General features: G+C 45.1%; 1 protein-coding gene across 4 annotated transcripts in view; it reads left to right on the top strand.

Moving 5' to 3' along the window:
- Positions 1 to 14,991, top strand: part of ankrd6b (ankyrin repeat domain 6b) — a 99,744-nt gene that overhangs the window by 28,314 nt on the left and 56,439 nt on the right. For 2 of the 4 annotated variants that reach the window (XM_080883269.1, XM_080883270.1), the window contains exon 3: positions 9,687 to 9,785. In XM_080883269.1, the coding sequence (XP_080739395.1) occupies positions 9,687 to 9,785 (99 nt within the window). The other 2 variants (XM_080883268.1, XM_080883267.1) reach the window with 1 other exon arrangement.

The following is a 14,991-nucleotide window of genomic DNA, read 5'->3' as shown; positions in this document are numbered from 1 at the left end:
TTTAATGGTGATCTGCTCTGATTAACTCCATGTTAATCTATACAAGGTCTTAAGCTTATTTTACACTAGTACCTACTCGGCTTGACTCGACTCAAGCTGAGATGGTATACCTTCTGCTAAGTCTATGGCTTGTTGTTAGACTTGGGGACCACGATCTTGGATTTTGTGCAGCCATTTCCTTCACTTTTGGGTTTCAAAAATGTTGGTTTTTGATTTCTATATAGGAATCACACTCACGAATCATCGAGTAACGCGATTGACTGGGCAATTTATGGCATGGAGTCTGTTGACGTCACATTTTTGGATGGACTCAATTCACTTGGAACCTATCAGAACAGGTGCTAAAAAAGTACCTGGTACCAAGTGGTACCCCTTAATGGAAAACCCTAAAAACCCAGTCAAATCAAGTTGAGTCAGGCGAAGTTGAGCCAAGTAGGTACAAGTGGAAAAAGGCATCAGTGTCATGTTTTTTGGTTTGGCAATAAAAAAAACCCTAACAGTAACCAGAGCAGAAGATGGCTGGATGATTCTTGCTGCTAAGCATTTCCGTGTATTTTTCCATGGCCTCTCTTTCTGGCTGAGAGAGGTTGTATAAACTACTGGTGGGTAGTGTGACTCCTGGTAGAAGGTTGATGGCACAGTCAAATGGGCAGTGTGGCGGCAGAGACAGAACTTTGTCCTTACTGAACACCAGATGTATCAGAATCAGAAAGGGGTTTATTGCCAAATGTTGAGCAGGTTTACAACATTAGGAAATTGCTGCGGTGCTTCAGTGCAAACATAGTGTCATAAATAGCACTTAAATAGTGTCATAAATAGCACTTAAATAGACATGAAAAAATAAAAGTAGGGATAAGAATTAAAAGTGCTACGTAGAAAGATATGTGCATGAGCTATACATGAGATATATACATGAGAATAAGAATTAAGAGTGCTACGTAGAAAGATATATACATGAGTGCAGGTGGTGATCAGTGCCAAACATGGAATGATGCAGTGACACAGCGTAGGGTCATGTGTTAGTGGTGGGAACAGTCATATGGTTATTGTTCATGTGTCCAACAGCAGAGGGGAAGAAACTGTTCTTATGGCGAGAGGTTCTGGTGCGAATGGACCGGAGCCTCCTGCCTGAGGGGAGCAGGTCAAACAGACTGTGTCCAGGGTGAGAAGGGTCAGCTGAGATCCGAGCTGCACGCCGCAATGTCCTGGAGGTGTACAGGTCCTGCAGAGATGGGAGTCTGCAGCCAATCACCTTCTCAGCAGAGCGCACAACACGCTGCAGTCTCTGTTTGTCCCTGATAGTGGCTCCAGCGTACCACACGGTGATGGAGGAGGTGAGGATGGACTCGATGATTGCAGTGTAGAACTGCATCATCGTCCGTGTTGGCAGGTTGAATTTCTTCAGCTGCCTCAGGAAGTACATCCTCTGCTGGGCTTTCTTGATGACGGAGGTGATGGTGGGCTCCCACTTCAGGTCCTGAGTGATGGTGGTACCCAGGAAGCGGAATGAGTCCACAGAGGTGATGGGGGTGTCAGTCAGGATGATGGGGGGGGGGAGTGGGGCTGTGTGCTTCCTGAAGTCCACAATAATCTCCACTGTCTTCTGGGCATTCAGCACCAGGTTGTTGTGGCTGCACCAGGACACCAGACGTTCAACCTCCCTCCTGTAGGCAGACTCATCCCCGTCAGAGATGAGCCCAATAACGGTGGTGTCATCTGCAAACTTGATTAGATTGACAGACTGGTGGGTGGAGGTGCAGCAGTTGGTGTACAGGGAGAAGAGCAGAGGAGAAAGAACACAGCCCTGAGGGGAGCCGGTGCTGATGGTCCGGGAGTCCGAGACATTCTTTCCCAGCCTCACATGCTGCTTCCTGTCCGTCAGGAAGTCAGTGATCCACCGGCAGATGGGATCAGGCACATTCATCTGGGAAAGCTTGTCTCGGAGATGGTCTGGAAGGATGGTGTTGAAGGCAGAGCTGAAGTCCACAAACAGGATCCTGGCGTAGGTTCCTGGGGAGTCCAGATGCTGCAGGATGAAGTGTAGGGCCATGTTGATGGCGTCGTCTACAGACCTGTTGGCTCTATATGCAAACTGCAGGGGGTCCAGGAGGGGGGCCGTGAGGGTCCTGAGATGGGAGAGAACTAGGCGCTCAAAAGACTTCATGACCACAGATGTCAGAGCCACGGGTCTGTAGTCATTTAGTCCAGTGATCCTAGGTTTCTTGGGGACAGGGATTATGGTGGAGGACTTGAAGCAGGCAGGCACATGACATGCCTGCAGTGAGGAGTTGAAAATGCCAGAAAACACTGGGGCCAGCTCGTTTGCACAGTGTCTGAGGGTGGCAGGAGACACGCCGTCTGGGCCGGGAGCTTTCCGAGCATTCAGGTTCTTAAACTGCTTCCTCACATCTGCTTCATGAATATGAAGAGTTGTGGTGGGAGGAGGTGGTGTGAAATCCTCTTTTGTGTGGGGTGAGGAGGGGGGTGTTGTAGGTGAACAGTTTGAAGGTGGTGATGGCTCTATGGAGGGGGGAGAGGTGGGGGAATGAGTGTCCAAAGTGCCTCTATTGTTGGGGTCGTTGGAGGTGTGAAGGCTGCCTGATGGCTCGTCAAAACGGCAGTAGAAGTCGTTAAGGGTGTTGGCTAAGAGCAAGTCATCAGTGGAGTGGGGGGTTTTAGGCTTGTAGTTTGTGATATTCCTAAAACCTTTCCACACAGAGGCCAAGTCATTCTCTGAGATCTGCTGCTGCATCTTCTCAGAGTGCTGATGTTTAGCAATGTCCACTTCTTTAGTGAACTTGTACTTGGCCTCTCTGTAGCAGTCCCTGTCTCCGCTTCTGAACGCCTTTCTCTTTTCCAGCCACAGCTTTTTGAGTTTAGGAGTAAACCAGGGTTTGTCATTGTTATAACTCACCCTGGTGCGTGATGGCACAATGCTGTCCTCACAGAAGTGGATATAGGAGGTGACAGTGTCCGTAAACTCGTCCAAGCTGTTAGAAGCAGCCTTCATTGTGTCCCAGTCTGTAGACTCCAAACACGTGCGAAGCTCCTCCACAGCCTCGTTGCTCCACAGTTTTTTAGTCCTCACGACAGGTTTGGAGAGCTTCAGCCTCTGTCTGTACGCGGGGATTAGGTGGATCATAACGTGGTCAGAAAGTCCGAGTGAAGCGCGGGGCACCGCGCGATAGGCCCCGCTGATCGTGCTGTAACAGTGGTCTAATGTCCTCTCCTCTCTGGTCGGGCATTTAATATACTGCTTGTATTTGGGAAGCTCATGGCTCAGATTGGCTTTGTTAAAGTCCCCAAGAGCAATGATGAGAGAGTCCGGGAATGTCCGCTCCATGTGCAGTATCTGCTCCGCGAGTGCGCACTGAGCTGCCTGCGCATCTGCGTCTGGCGGGATGTAAACAGCGGCCAGGATGAATGAAGCAAACTCCCGCGGAGAATAAAACGGTTTGCAGTGGATAAAAAGATATTCCAGAGAGGAAGAGCAGTGCTGAGCAATCACTGTTACATCTGTGCACCAGCCACTATTGATGTAGAAGCAGAGACCTCCACCTTTGGACTTACCGGAGAGAGCGGCCTGCCGGTCCGCGCGCAGCAGATGGAAGCCCTCCAGCTTGAGCGCGCAGTCTGGGATGTTCTCACTGAGCCACGACTCCGTAAAACATAAGACACAGGAGGAGGCAAAGTCTCTGTTCATGCTTCTCATCAGGGCCAGTTCGTCAATCTTATTCCCGAGTGAGCGTACATTAGAAAGGAAGATCCCAGGAAGAGCAGTTCGCAGTCTGCGTCTCCTCAAACGCACGAGTGCGCCGGCTCGCTTCCCTCTCTTTCGGCGTCTCGCTTTCCTGGTCAGAGTCAGCAGTAAATCTGCCGCAGATGCGACAAATATTGGAAATAAATCCACAGGCGTTGTAGTCCTGTAGTTAAGGAGCTCTTCTCTGGTGTACGAGTATCCAGAGGAGTGCCCAGACACAGAAGAAATGCACAAAAACAAAACAAAAGTAACGCACTGAAGCACCAGGGCGACCATACGCGGCGCCATCTTGGTTCCATGTAGATCATGGTATTCCTTTGAGACTGAGAAAATACAAAGCAGCAAGTGCTCATGGTGGTTCTGTCTTGGGTAGGACTATAACGATTCATCAAGTAATTAGAATATTTTGATTTAAAAAAAATTGGACACAAATGTTTTGCTTTGATGCATAGTTTAACACATGGCTCTGTAGTGCATCGATTTGTTTAACAATCATGAACATTTCACCTACATTTGCACCTAAAAACAGACCTTCAATATAAATATTTAGGAGCAGCAAGTGAATAAAAAGTCTGACAATGTTAAGCCCACATAACCAAACACAAAACAAAAACACTGATAGCACAACAGCAGCAGTGCTGATGACGTTGGCATAGTGTAACATGGAGCTGGAGTCTGTTTACATACTGCGAAGAGTAAAGAGGCAGAGCTGTTACCAAGATGATTAGCTCAAGTTGAGTGAATGAAAACGTGTTTCTAGCATCCAATACAGCAGCACTTATTCCTGTAATCACCAATAAAACCTTTACTGGGAACAAGCTATCGGGAGTCTTTCATCAAAAAACCTGATCAAAAAACTCCAACGAGAAGAAAAGCAAACTCTGTAGCTTCTCCTGTTTATTTTGTCTGATGAATCCAAATTTGAAGCTGGTTTAACAGAAGAGGGGCCTGAAAACTGAAGGCTCGCTGTCTCTCATTCTGCTCATACTCTAGGAACCACATGTAAGCCCGCAGTCCGAGAGCAAAGTGCTCTAATGGGGTGATTATTCAATAATCTGCAGTAAGCCTTCAGAAGTTGTATTAAAACAGATGCAGATGACCTGTTAACTTAGTCTGATACTAGACTTGTTAAATTATACAGCTTACTGAAGGCTGACGGCAGCTATTCTATTGTATATGGAAGTGATACCTGCAGCAAACAGGGGTGAGTCTAAAGGGTGGATGGGGTGTACTTGGTCCATGTACATTTTACATATACATGGACCATTAAACTCTGAGCCACTGACCTGAGGGTTGTTAGGTTAGACACTGAATTAATATTATTAATATTAATATTAATTAATGTGTACATGCTCATAACATGTTTTCAGCGCAAAACATGTCTGCTATTAATTTCAGAAAACCTTCCAAAAAGACAGACTGAAGGTACATTTTTATGCCTTTGTTTAGATTATGTAGTTGATATTTGACTATACTTGAGATTATTTATATAATTTTTGCATTTAAGAAAACGCTGTTTGCATGTTTCAATTAAACATAATGAGTTGAAGTTGGCACTGAGCTGCAGGGATCCAGATGTTTAACACTATCACAGCTGAGCTGCTGTAGAGCCAGATGGATTCCACTGACACAGCTTCCTTAGGGCTGTGCTTCATTCTTTATATATGTCTTGGGTCGAAAGCTGAGTCCACACTATGCTTTTCCAAATAAAGTATGCATTTCTTACTCTAAATAAACAGGGCAACTCGTCTCCCCTCTGCTAGGAAACAGATTTATCAATTACAGACACTATTCAGTTGCCCGTGAACGTTAGTATATGGTTTGACTAAGCTGCTGCTATATGCTGAAATTTTCAGGATTAGTCATTGAACTAACATCAGTGTTAGCTTGCTGTTATTGGAAAATGGTAAGGTTAACATCAAAGTGTTATCCCACATTGCCTTCATTATATCTATATTCATAACTGTGTCATGTCTGCAAGAATGTTCACGATATTGCCAAAAGTATTCACTCATCTGCTTTCACATATTGGCCTACCCTTTTCCCTATAACAGCTTCAAAGCTTCTGGGAAGACTTTCCTTGTGGTTTAGGAGTGTGTTTACACCTGAGTTGAAATGAGCCAATAAGGACTCCTATTAGGGTAGGTTGGCTTGTGGGACTCCGGAGGCAACTAAGAGGTAGTGGCAGGCCAAGATAATTATGGCTCTGGTAGTAACAGAAGCAAACATTCATGTTTGGAAGGCCCTCTCCCCTGCCACCTCCTCCAGTTTGTCTGGGAGAACACCAAGGCGTTTCCAAGCATGCAATCTCTCCAATGTGGGTCTGCCCCGGGGTCTCTTCCCAGTGGGACTTGCCGGGAACACCTCACTGAGAAGGCGCCCAGGAGGCATCCTTGTGAAATGCTGGAAGCACCTCAACTGGGTCCTTTCGATGTGGGGGAGCAGCTGCTCTACTCTGAGCCCTTCCCAGATGGCTGAAATTATCACCCTATCTCTAAGGGAGAGGCACTGTGTCCCAACCTATCGTTATACGTGATTCTGAGATTCTAAGAGAAATGGTATTAAGTGTGTTGTAACAGAATCATAAGCCCTTTTTTCATTATTACCTACCCGGATCGATTAGCCACAGATCAACACAACTCGACTCAGCTCAACTAGTTTTCCATTACAACCCAGTACTACCCTGTGTGTGCTTGTCATCATAGCAACACATCTGCACGTCCTGTGATGTAATTAATATGAGACAAAGGTGGACATCAAGCTAACGATATACCTGCTGCTTGGGCTGTGGCTTTTCATCAGACTCCAGGGAACACGGCAGTGTTTTTTGGAGCCATTTCCCTCGTTGCCAGTTTCAAAAATTGTGGTTTTGATTTTTTGAACGAGCCACTGACCAGCCAGTCAGTGGCATGCAATCTGACCACGTCACATTTATTACCTGCTCGGATTGCTTGAGCCCCGGCCGAGTAGGTACTAATAGAAAAGGGGCTATAATTTATGTGTGGTTACGCAGACAGTTAACCGTGCTTAATTGCTTAATACTGATCAGAATATAATCAGGTCTAAGTTTAAACTATATAACGAATAGCACTGTTACCTCACAGCAAGAAGGTGGAAGTTTGACTCTACCATCTAGCTGGGGCCTTTCTATGTGGAGTTTGCGTGTGTTCTCTTTGGGTTCTCTGACTTCCTCTGATTCCCTGTCTCTCTGTGTTAGCCCTGCAACAGAGTGGCAATCTATCCATCTGTCTTGCCATTTGGTAGCTGGGATAGTCTCCTGCGACCCTGATAAGGATAAGCAGGAGAGGAATGGATGGATTTTAATAACAGGCCTCTCACTCACACTCTTTATCTTCTGCGAGAGGAGCAGTTCAGAAGACAAACTTTTAACTCTTGGATCTAGGATTTTACAGTTGAAATTCCAGCAGAGACATCAGAGGAATTAACCGCTGTCCAAACTCTGAACTTAAAAACCTATTTTGTGTTTTTTTTGGCTTTTTCTCTGCTCATTTTTGCTGTGTTAGATTATAAGTCTGAAACAGCAATAGGATTTCCATTGTTTTCCTGCTAGATTACAACTTCTATTTTCCTGTGGTTTCCCGTGGGACTGTTATTATCAACACCAAAAACATAGATAAGTGCATCTTCAGGTCTGGATGTACTTGTCTCTTCTCAACCTCTCTCCTCTCGAAAATTAGAAAAAAAATCATCGTGTCAGAGTGCATTAAATAGAAAAGTATAACTCAAATGCTTTGATTATTGTTTTGTTTTATTTTATTTTTTAATAGTTTTGTTTTTGTTATTATTATTTGATTCTGCTTTGCTCCTGTTAATTGCTTTAATAAAATATTGAACATTTAAAAAGTCAAAGTGGTGGACATAAGTATAAACAGCTCTTACTACTCTAGCCTAAAAGTAACAGACTTTTAGGGACTTCGAGGGATCTAGAGGGGAGTTTCCTTTAACGGGTGTGGCTCATGAATGCTGGGACTGCAAGGCTACTTGGGGGCGGCTTTTATCAGAGGCAGTGGGGTAGACACTCGGAGGAGAAAGGTAATCAGCTCTGGGCGGGTCCCCTCACCCATTGGCTCCACCTGAGCTCTACACTGCCTCCTGGATAATACCCATAGTAGGGCTGAACGATATATCGCATTTGCGATAATATCGCGACATGATCAAGTGCAATTTTCTAACCGCAAAGGCTGCGATTATACTGCGATTATATTATACAATTCATGGGCTGCATCCTCCTGAGGCCGCATTTGTAGACCGATTACGTCACAGCGACGCGCCGAAGGCTGTCCAAATTACTACCATATCCCAGAATTCATAGCGCGGCCCAGCCAAACTCCAGTTTCCAGCAATGGCGGCCGCTACTAAGTTTTAAAATTACTCATACTAATCTTTCTGGGTCACAAAATAAACTTTTAACATATTTTCAGGCGAGAAAGTAGTTGTGTAAACATCAAATATCTGCTCGGTTTATCAAGATATCCCATATTTGCAAAAGTGCTTCGACGTTTTCAGAGGCGTCTGCTACCCACCAGCTCGACAGCTAGCCGGGAGCTCGAGGGTTACTGATGCGGCCGAGAACGGCACAACTCCCGGCACATCATTTTCAGATCACCGCGGAGTTTCGCTGCTCGGGTTAAACGTAATATATAAGTCACTTAGACAACCTAAAAATGTTATTGTTGGGCTTTTTTCAGTGTTTTGTTTGTTCGTGAGTAAATCGGTTTGGCTGAGATTAAAGTTATTAGATTAGATAAAATAAAACTTTATTAATCCCCCGGGTGGGTTCCTCCTTGGTTTTCACACAGCTGACTAAACGTCAAACAGAAAACTTATTAAACAGAAGTATGAGACAGTCGAGAATTTACACCAGTGTCTGGTTATATTTTAGATAGCAAGAAGCAGACGGCCGAGTTTATTAAACTAATCAGAACTAGCCTTCTGATTAGCTAATCAGAAGGCTAGACCGTCCAATTTCACGCCTTTAAACTTTAAAGGCGTGTTTGTGTGTGTGTTTATACAATTGCTATTATGTTTGCACTTTATGTGTAATGTTACTGACTGCAGAGATCAGTAAGATGTGTGTATTTTTTATTTATTAGTTTTATTTATTTAATATTATTTTTTAATTGAATGACTGTCTAGTAGTTCACAGATGTCGAAAAACTGAGTGTGGTAAAGCCACTGATTTTTTTTATGTATATTTCTGCAATCTGCACATTGTACTGACTTTCATTTTAATGTTTACACCAGGGTTCCTTGTCAGCACTTTATGCTCAGATGTTTGTAAGCTAAAAATAAACTATTGTGTATGTTCAAATATACTGTTGTGATTGAAGAAGTTAAATAAAAATGTCAGTCATCAATTCATGCATCACCTCATGTCATCATAACAGAGGTCTGTCTTCCAGGAAAGAACAGTTTAAAATTAATGTAATATAGTATTGGCCATACTATATGATGTATTGCTTGTCTTTGTTTAATAATACAGAAGACAAATACCTTAAAAAATAATCGCATATCGCATCGCAATCGCAATATTGGGGCAAAAAATCGCAATTAGATTATTTTCCATAATCGTTCAGCCCTAACCCATAGGATCAGAGATTATGGCTTTTTTAAACAGTGAGCTGATCCAGACCTCCTTTGTTTTGGTACCGTGCCCCAGATTGACAGTACATATACATATATACAGCAAAAATATGGATTCTACTGTCTAAATGTATACAATAACATTCATATTTGAGGGTCCTTATATTGGGGAGAAACACACTGTAATGCACTGTTTATTTTCTGTGCAAAATGTGTACTATACTTTTAAAGCATGGACTGAGAATTGGGTTTTCAGTTGACTCTCCAGTGATAATCTTATGTGCACTCTGATGTTGTCTTACTGTTTGTTTTATGTCCATAGTATGGCAGAAGTCCCTTACACTTGGCTGCCTACAAAGGCCATATTGATGTTGTTCGTGTCCTGCTCAAAGCTGGCTGCAACCTGGACATCCAAGACGATGTGAGTAGATTCAAGTCTGTCATCCTTCTGTCCAGTTCCAGCTCTTACCGCAGTCCTAAGCATGTCGTCACCAATAGCTGCTTCTCTTTTTGCTTCTCAATAATTTTTTTTAATTCAGCTTTTTACACAAACATAACTGTAGTTTGATGGCCCCCAGTGGCCTTGAATGGGACTCTCTGGTCTGCCCACTGATGGGTCTTCCTTCAGCATGCAAGTCCATCTTCCCCACAGACAGTGATAACCCAGATCTCTGGTATTGCCAAATTCACTCTCTGTGGTCAATGAGCTCTGCAGCAGGTTGCAGTACAGCCTCCAACACTGGGGGGAGCAAGAGATGCAGACTGAGAAAGAAGGAAAAGGACGATGAGGAAGAAGGGAGAAGCCATTGGAGAAAGGCTAAGAAAGAGCATGGAGGATCAGGGAAATTGAAAGAGGTTAGCCAAATCTGGTCCTACTGATTCAACAAAAATCTGTACCCCCCCATCTTTCCCTGAACACTGCTACTACTCAACCACTGCTCAGCTTCGTTCTAGTGTGGATTGACCCTGTTCTTTGCCTCTCCCTCGTGTTCTTTATCTCATGGAAGTCATTACTCTTTTTTTTCTTTTTGTGCTCTGATGTCAAACTACTACTACTGTCATGTCACTCACTGCTAATCTTCTCTATGGCCAGCATTCCATTTACGGCTGATCTTAAGTGTGGAAACTTTTACTGGGACTCGACTACTTTCATTTCATCACATGAACCACACTGGACAAACTGTGGCTAAACAACATTATCTGTGGTTGCTATAACTGCACCATATTAAAACCATTACTGACATAGTCAGGAATAACTCATTACCCTTAGGAATATACAAAAATGTAAACATTAGAATTAGAATAGAATAGAATAGAATTCAACTTTATTGTCATTGCACATGCACAGGTACAGGGCAACGAAATGCAGTTTGCATCCATCCAGAAGTGCTTTAGTGATATAGGTATATTACAATATATATTAGCAATAGTATAGATATGTAAGTATATTACAGAAATGGGTCTATTATGGTATGTTATAATGTACACGGTATGAAGTATGTTGTGAATATTCTATAACTAAGTATGTACAGGCTGTAGTGAGTACAAGCTATGTGCAGGCTATGAACAGGATATAAATATGAAAAACTATACAGAATATGAAATAAATAACTTTACAGAAATCTGAGATATACAGCTATACAGAAATGGGAACTATGCAAGTTGTAAACAGTTGTAGGATTAAAGATTATTGAATGTACAGAATGATTATTTACACAGAGCTATACAGTAGTGCAGTTAAGATAAGTGAGGGTGTAGATAGTTTCTACAGAGGCTATATAAAGTGCTAGTGGTTGTGAGTGGTGGTTCACTCCATGTTATTATTATGTGTTTGAGGGTACAGTTGTCCATTGTGGGTGTGTGTATGTTCAGTCCATGAGTTTAACGTGGGTCAGATGTCAGGAGGCAGAGTTCAGGAGTCTGACAGCTGTGGGGAAGAAGCTGTTCCGGTACCTGGTGGTCTTAGTCCGGAGGCTCCTGTGGCGCCTCCCAGAGGGCAGGAGGGTGAAGAGTCCATGTGATGGGTGACTGGGGTCTTTGATGATTTTCCCAGCCCTTTTCAGACACCGCTTCCTGTAGATATCTTTTATGGCAGGAAGTGGTGCTCCGGCGATGCGCTGGGCAGTTTTCACGACCCTCTGCAACGCCTTCCGGTCCGAGGCAGAGCAGTTCCCGTACCAGACTGTTATACAGTTGGTCAGGATGCTCTCGATGGTGCAACGATAGAAGTTCACCAGGATGTCTGAGGACAGGTGGTTCTTCCTCAGAGTCCTCAAGAAGAAGAGGCGCTGGTGAGCCTTCTTGACCAGCTTGGAGCAGTTGGTCGTCCAGGTGAGATCCTCGGAGATGTGGACTCCCAGGAACTTGAAGCTGCTCACACGCTCCACAGCCGTCCCCTTAATGTGGATGGGTGGATGTGGTTAGAAACATTAGTAGGACCTAGAGTGCTGGTGTAGTTCAGTTGTCCCTGGTTCAAGTCCAACCTGTGGACTTTTGCTGTGTCTTCCCACCCTCTGCTCTAATATTAAAAAAAAAAAGCACACAAAAAGACCCCCCTAAAAAAAGAAGAACCTTAGTTGGAACTAGGGTTGTTTGAATTTCAGGGTTAGAATTTCAAATTTGATACTGATACCCAGGAACATGCACAATACAATTTTTGACCAGGAGGAGAGAGGTTCTCTGCCAGGTGAACACCAAGGAATTTGGTGCTCTTGCCGATTTCCACAGAGGATCCATCGATGTAAAGTGGACAGTGATCTTAACAACCATCTATTAGTTTTTGGGCCTTTTTCACCTTTATTGACAGAGACAATAAACTAAGAGCAAGAACGTGGAGGGAGAGAGAGAGGGTCGGATGTCATGCGGTCGGATTCAAACCCAAGCCAGCCACTCTTAGCCGTATGGCATGTGCACACATGCTAAACTGCCCACAACCATCTCTTTTATTTTGTCCATGTTAAGAGACAGGTTGATGATGCTAAACCAGTCCGCTGTTGCACCCTGTCTCTATATGCTGACTCATTGTTCTTGCTGATAAGACACACCACAGTCGGGTCATCATCGATCTGGTTTGAACTGTGCATTGGTGCACAGTCGTGAGTTAGCGGTTAGTGGGCTAAGCATACAGCCCTGAGGGGCTCCAGTGCTCAGTTTGGCGGTGTTGGAGATGCTGTTACTGATCCGGACTGTCTGACGTCACTAAATGGTAAATGGCCTGTATTTGTATAGCGCTTTACTTAGTCCCTAAGGACCCCAAAGCGCTTTACACTACATTCAGTGATCCACCAATTCACACACACATTCACACACTGGTGATGGCAAGCTACATTGTAGCCACAGCTCCCCTGGGGCGCACTGACAGAGGCAAGGCTGCCGGACACTGGCGCCACCGGGCCCTCTGACCACCACCAGTAGGCAATGGGTGAAGTGTCTTGCCCAAGGACACAACGACCGAGACTGTCGGAGCTGGGGCTCGAACCGGCAACCTTCCGATTACAAGACGAACTGCCAACTCTTGAGCCACGATCGCAACACGTGAGCCTACGTCAGAAAGACCAGGATCCAGATGGAGAGGGAGGTTTTCAGGCCCAGCAGGCTCAGTTTTCCAATGCTGAGGAATTATTGTGTTGAATGCTGAACTGAAATCTATGAACAGCATTCGCACATATGTGTCTTTATTGTCCTGGTGGGTGAGGGCAAGTTGTAAGGTGGTGCAGTGTAACCTGCAGTGGGTCCAGTGTGGTTGGCAGCAGGGTCTTAATGTCCCTCATGATGAGCCTCTCAAAGCACTTTATCATGATGGGTATGAGTGCAACGGGAAGATAGTCATTGAGGCAGGACACTGGGGACACTGGGTACTTTTTTGACACAGGAACGAAGGGGGGTTGCCTTGAGGCACGTTGAGATGACAGCAGTGCTCAGAGAGAGGTTGACGATATCAGTGAGGACATCTGTCAGCTGGTCTGCACATTCTCTGAGCACTCTCCCAGGGATTTTATCTGGCGCAGCAGTCTTCAGTAGGTTAACTTTTTAAAGAGTTTTTCTCACATCAGGCGAGGTCACATACAGAATCTGGTTGTTGTGAGGAGCGGGTGGACTTCCTTGCCAACACGTCACTGAGCGTCAAACCGTGCATAGAAGTTGTTCAGCACATCTGGTAGGAAGGTGTCAACGTTGCAGGCAGGACTGGAGGCTAGGTTTCCATAGCAATCCGGAGTGGCTGGTACGTGTTACTGCCGTGCTGGCATTTTTTTTAATAACCTGCAAGTTTAAACTGAAATATCTCTTGTTTTTAAGTAGCTAGCTAATTTGCTAATTTACACTCAACCAGCTGGCTCAAAATGTCAAGGATGTTCAGACAGGAAATTTCATAACTCAAGGAATTGTACCTTCAACTTGCTGTTTTTTGCAACATCCCGACTACAGAATGGAACAGTTGTCAGCCACCTCCTGTACATGGATGACATCAAGCTGTATGCCAAGAGTGAACGAGACATTGATTCACTGATCCACACCACCAGGATATACAGCAATGACATCAGAATGTTGTTCGGACTGGAAAAGTGTAGTCGGATGATAACAAAGAGAGGGAAGGTAGTCAGAACTGAGGGGATTGAACTACCAGAAGGCAACATTGCAGACGTAGAGGACAGCTACAAGTACCTGGGCATCCCACAGGGAAATGGAAACCATGAAGAGGCTGCTAGGAAAGCTGCAACCACCAGGTACCTGCCAAGGGTCAGGCAAGTCCTGGGGAGTCAGCTGAACGGTAAGAACAAGATCTGGGCTATCAACGTAGGGCACGTAGGTGCCCTGCCCGTGATCAGGTACCCGGCTGGGATAATAAGCTGGCTAAAGGAGGAGATAGAAGCCACTGATATCAAGACAAAAAAGCTCCTGACCATGCATGGAGGGTTTCACCCCAAGCGGAAGGAAGGAGGCCAGGGACTGGTGAGTGTCAGCACCACAGTACAGGATGAGACAACGAACATCCACGAATACATCACGAAGATGGCCCCAACTGACAGCGTGCTCAGTGAATACCTCAGGCAGCAGAAACCCAAAAAAGAGGAGGAAGGCGAAGAATCATCATGGAAGGACAGACCCCTGCACAGTATGTACCACCGGCAGATAGAGGAGGTGGCTGATATCCAGAAATCCTACCAGTGGCTGGACAAAGCTGGACTTAAAGACAGCAAAGAGGCACTAATCATGGCAGCACAGGAACAAGCTCTGAGCACAAGATCCACAGAGGCTTGGGTCTATCACACCAGGCAAGACCCCAGGTGCAGGGTGTGTAAAGATGCCCCCGAGACAATCCAGCACATAACAGCAGGGTGCAAGATGCTACCAGGCAAGGCATACATGGAACGCCATAACCAAGTGACCAGCATAGTGTACAGGAACATCTGTGCCAAGTATAACCTGGAAGTTCCGAGGTCAAAATGGTCCGAGGTCATTCTCCACCCCCAAGGGTGGTGGAGAATGACCGAGCTAAGATCCTGTGGGACTTCCAGATAAAGATGGACAAATGGTGGTGGCTAACCAAGCAGACATAGTGGTGGTAGGCAAACAGAAGAAGACGGCGGTAGTGATCGATGTAGCGGTCCCGAATGACAGCAACATCA

This window comes from Rhamphochromis sp. 'chilingali' (genome assembly GCF_963969265.1).
Source record: "Rhamphochromis sp. 'chilingali' genome assembly, chromosome: 5".
NCBI classification, from domain to species: domain Eukaryota; kingdom Metazoa; phylum Chordata; class Actinopteri; order Cichliformes; family Cichlidae; genus Rhamphochromis; species Rhamphochromis sp. 'chilingali'.
The sequence above is the reverse complement of the archived record's forward strand: the minus strand, read 5'-3'. Positions and strand labels throughout refer to the sequence as shown.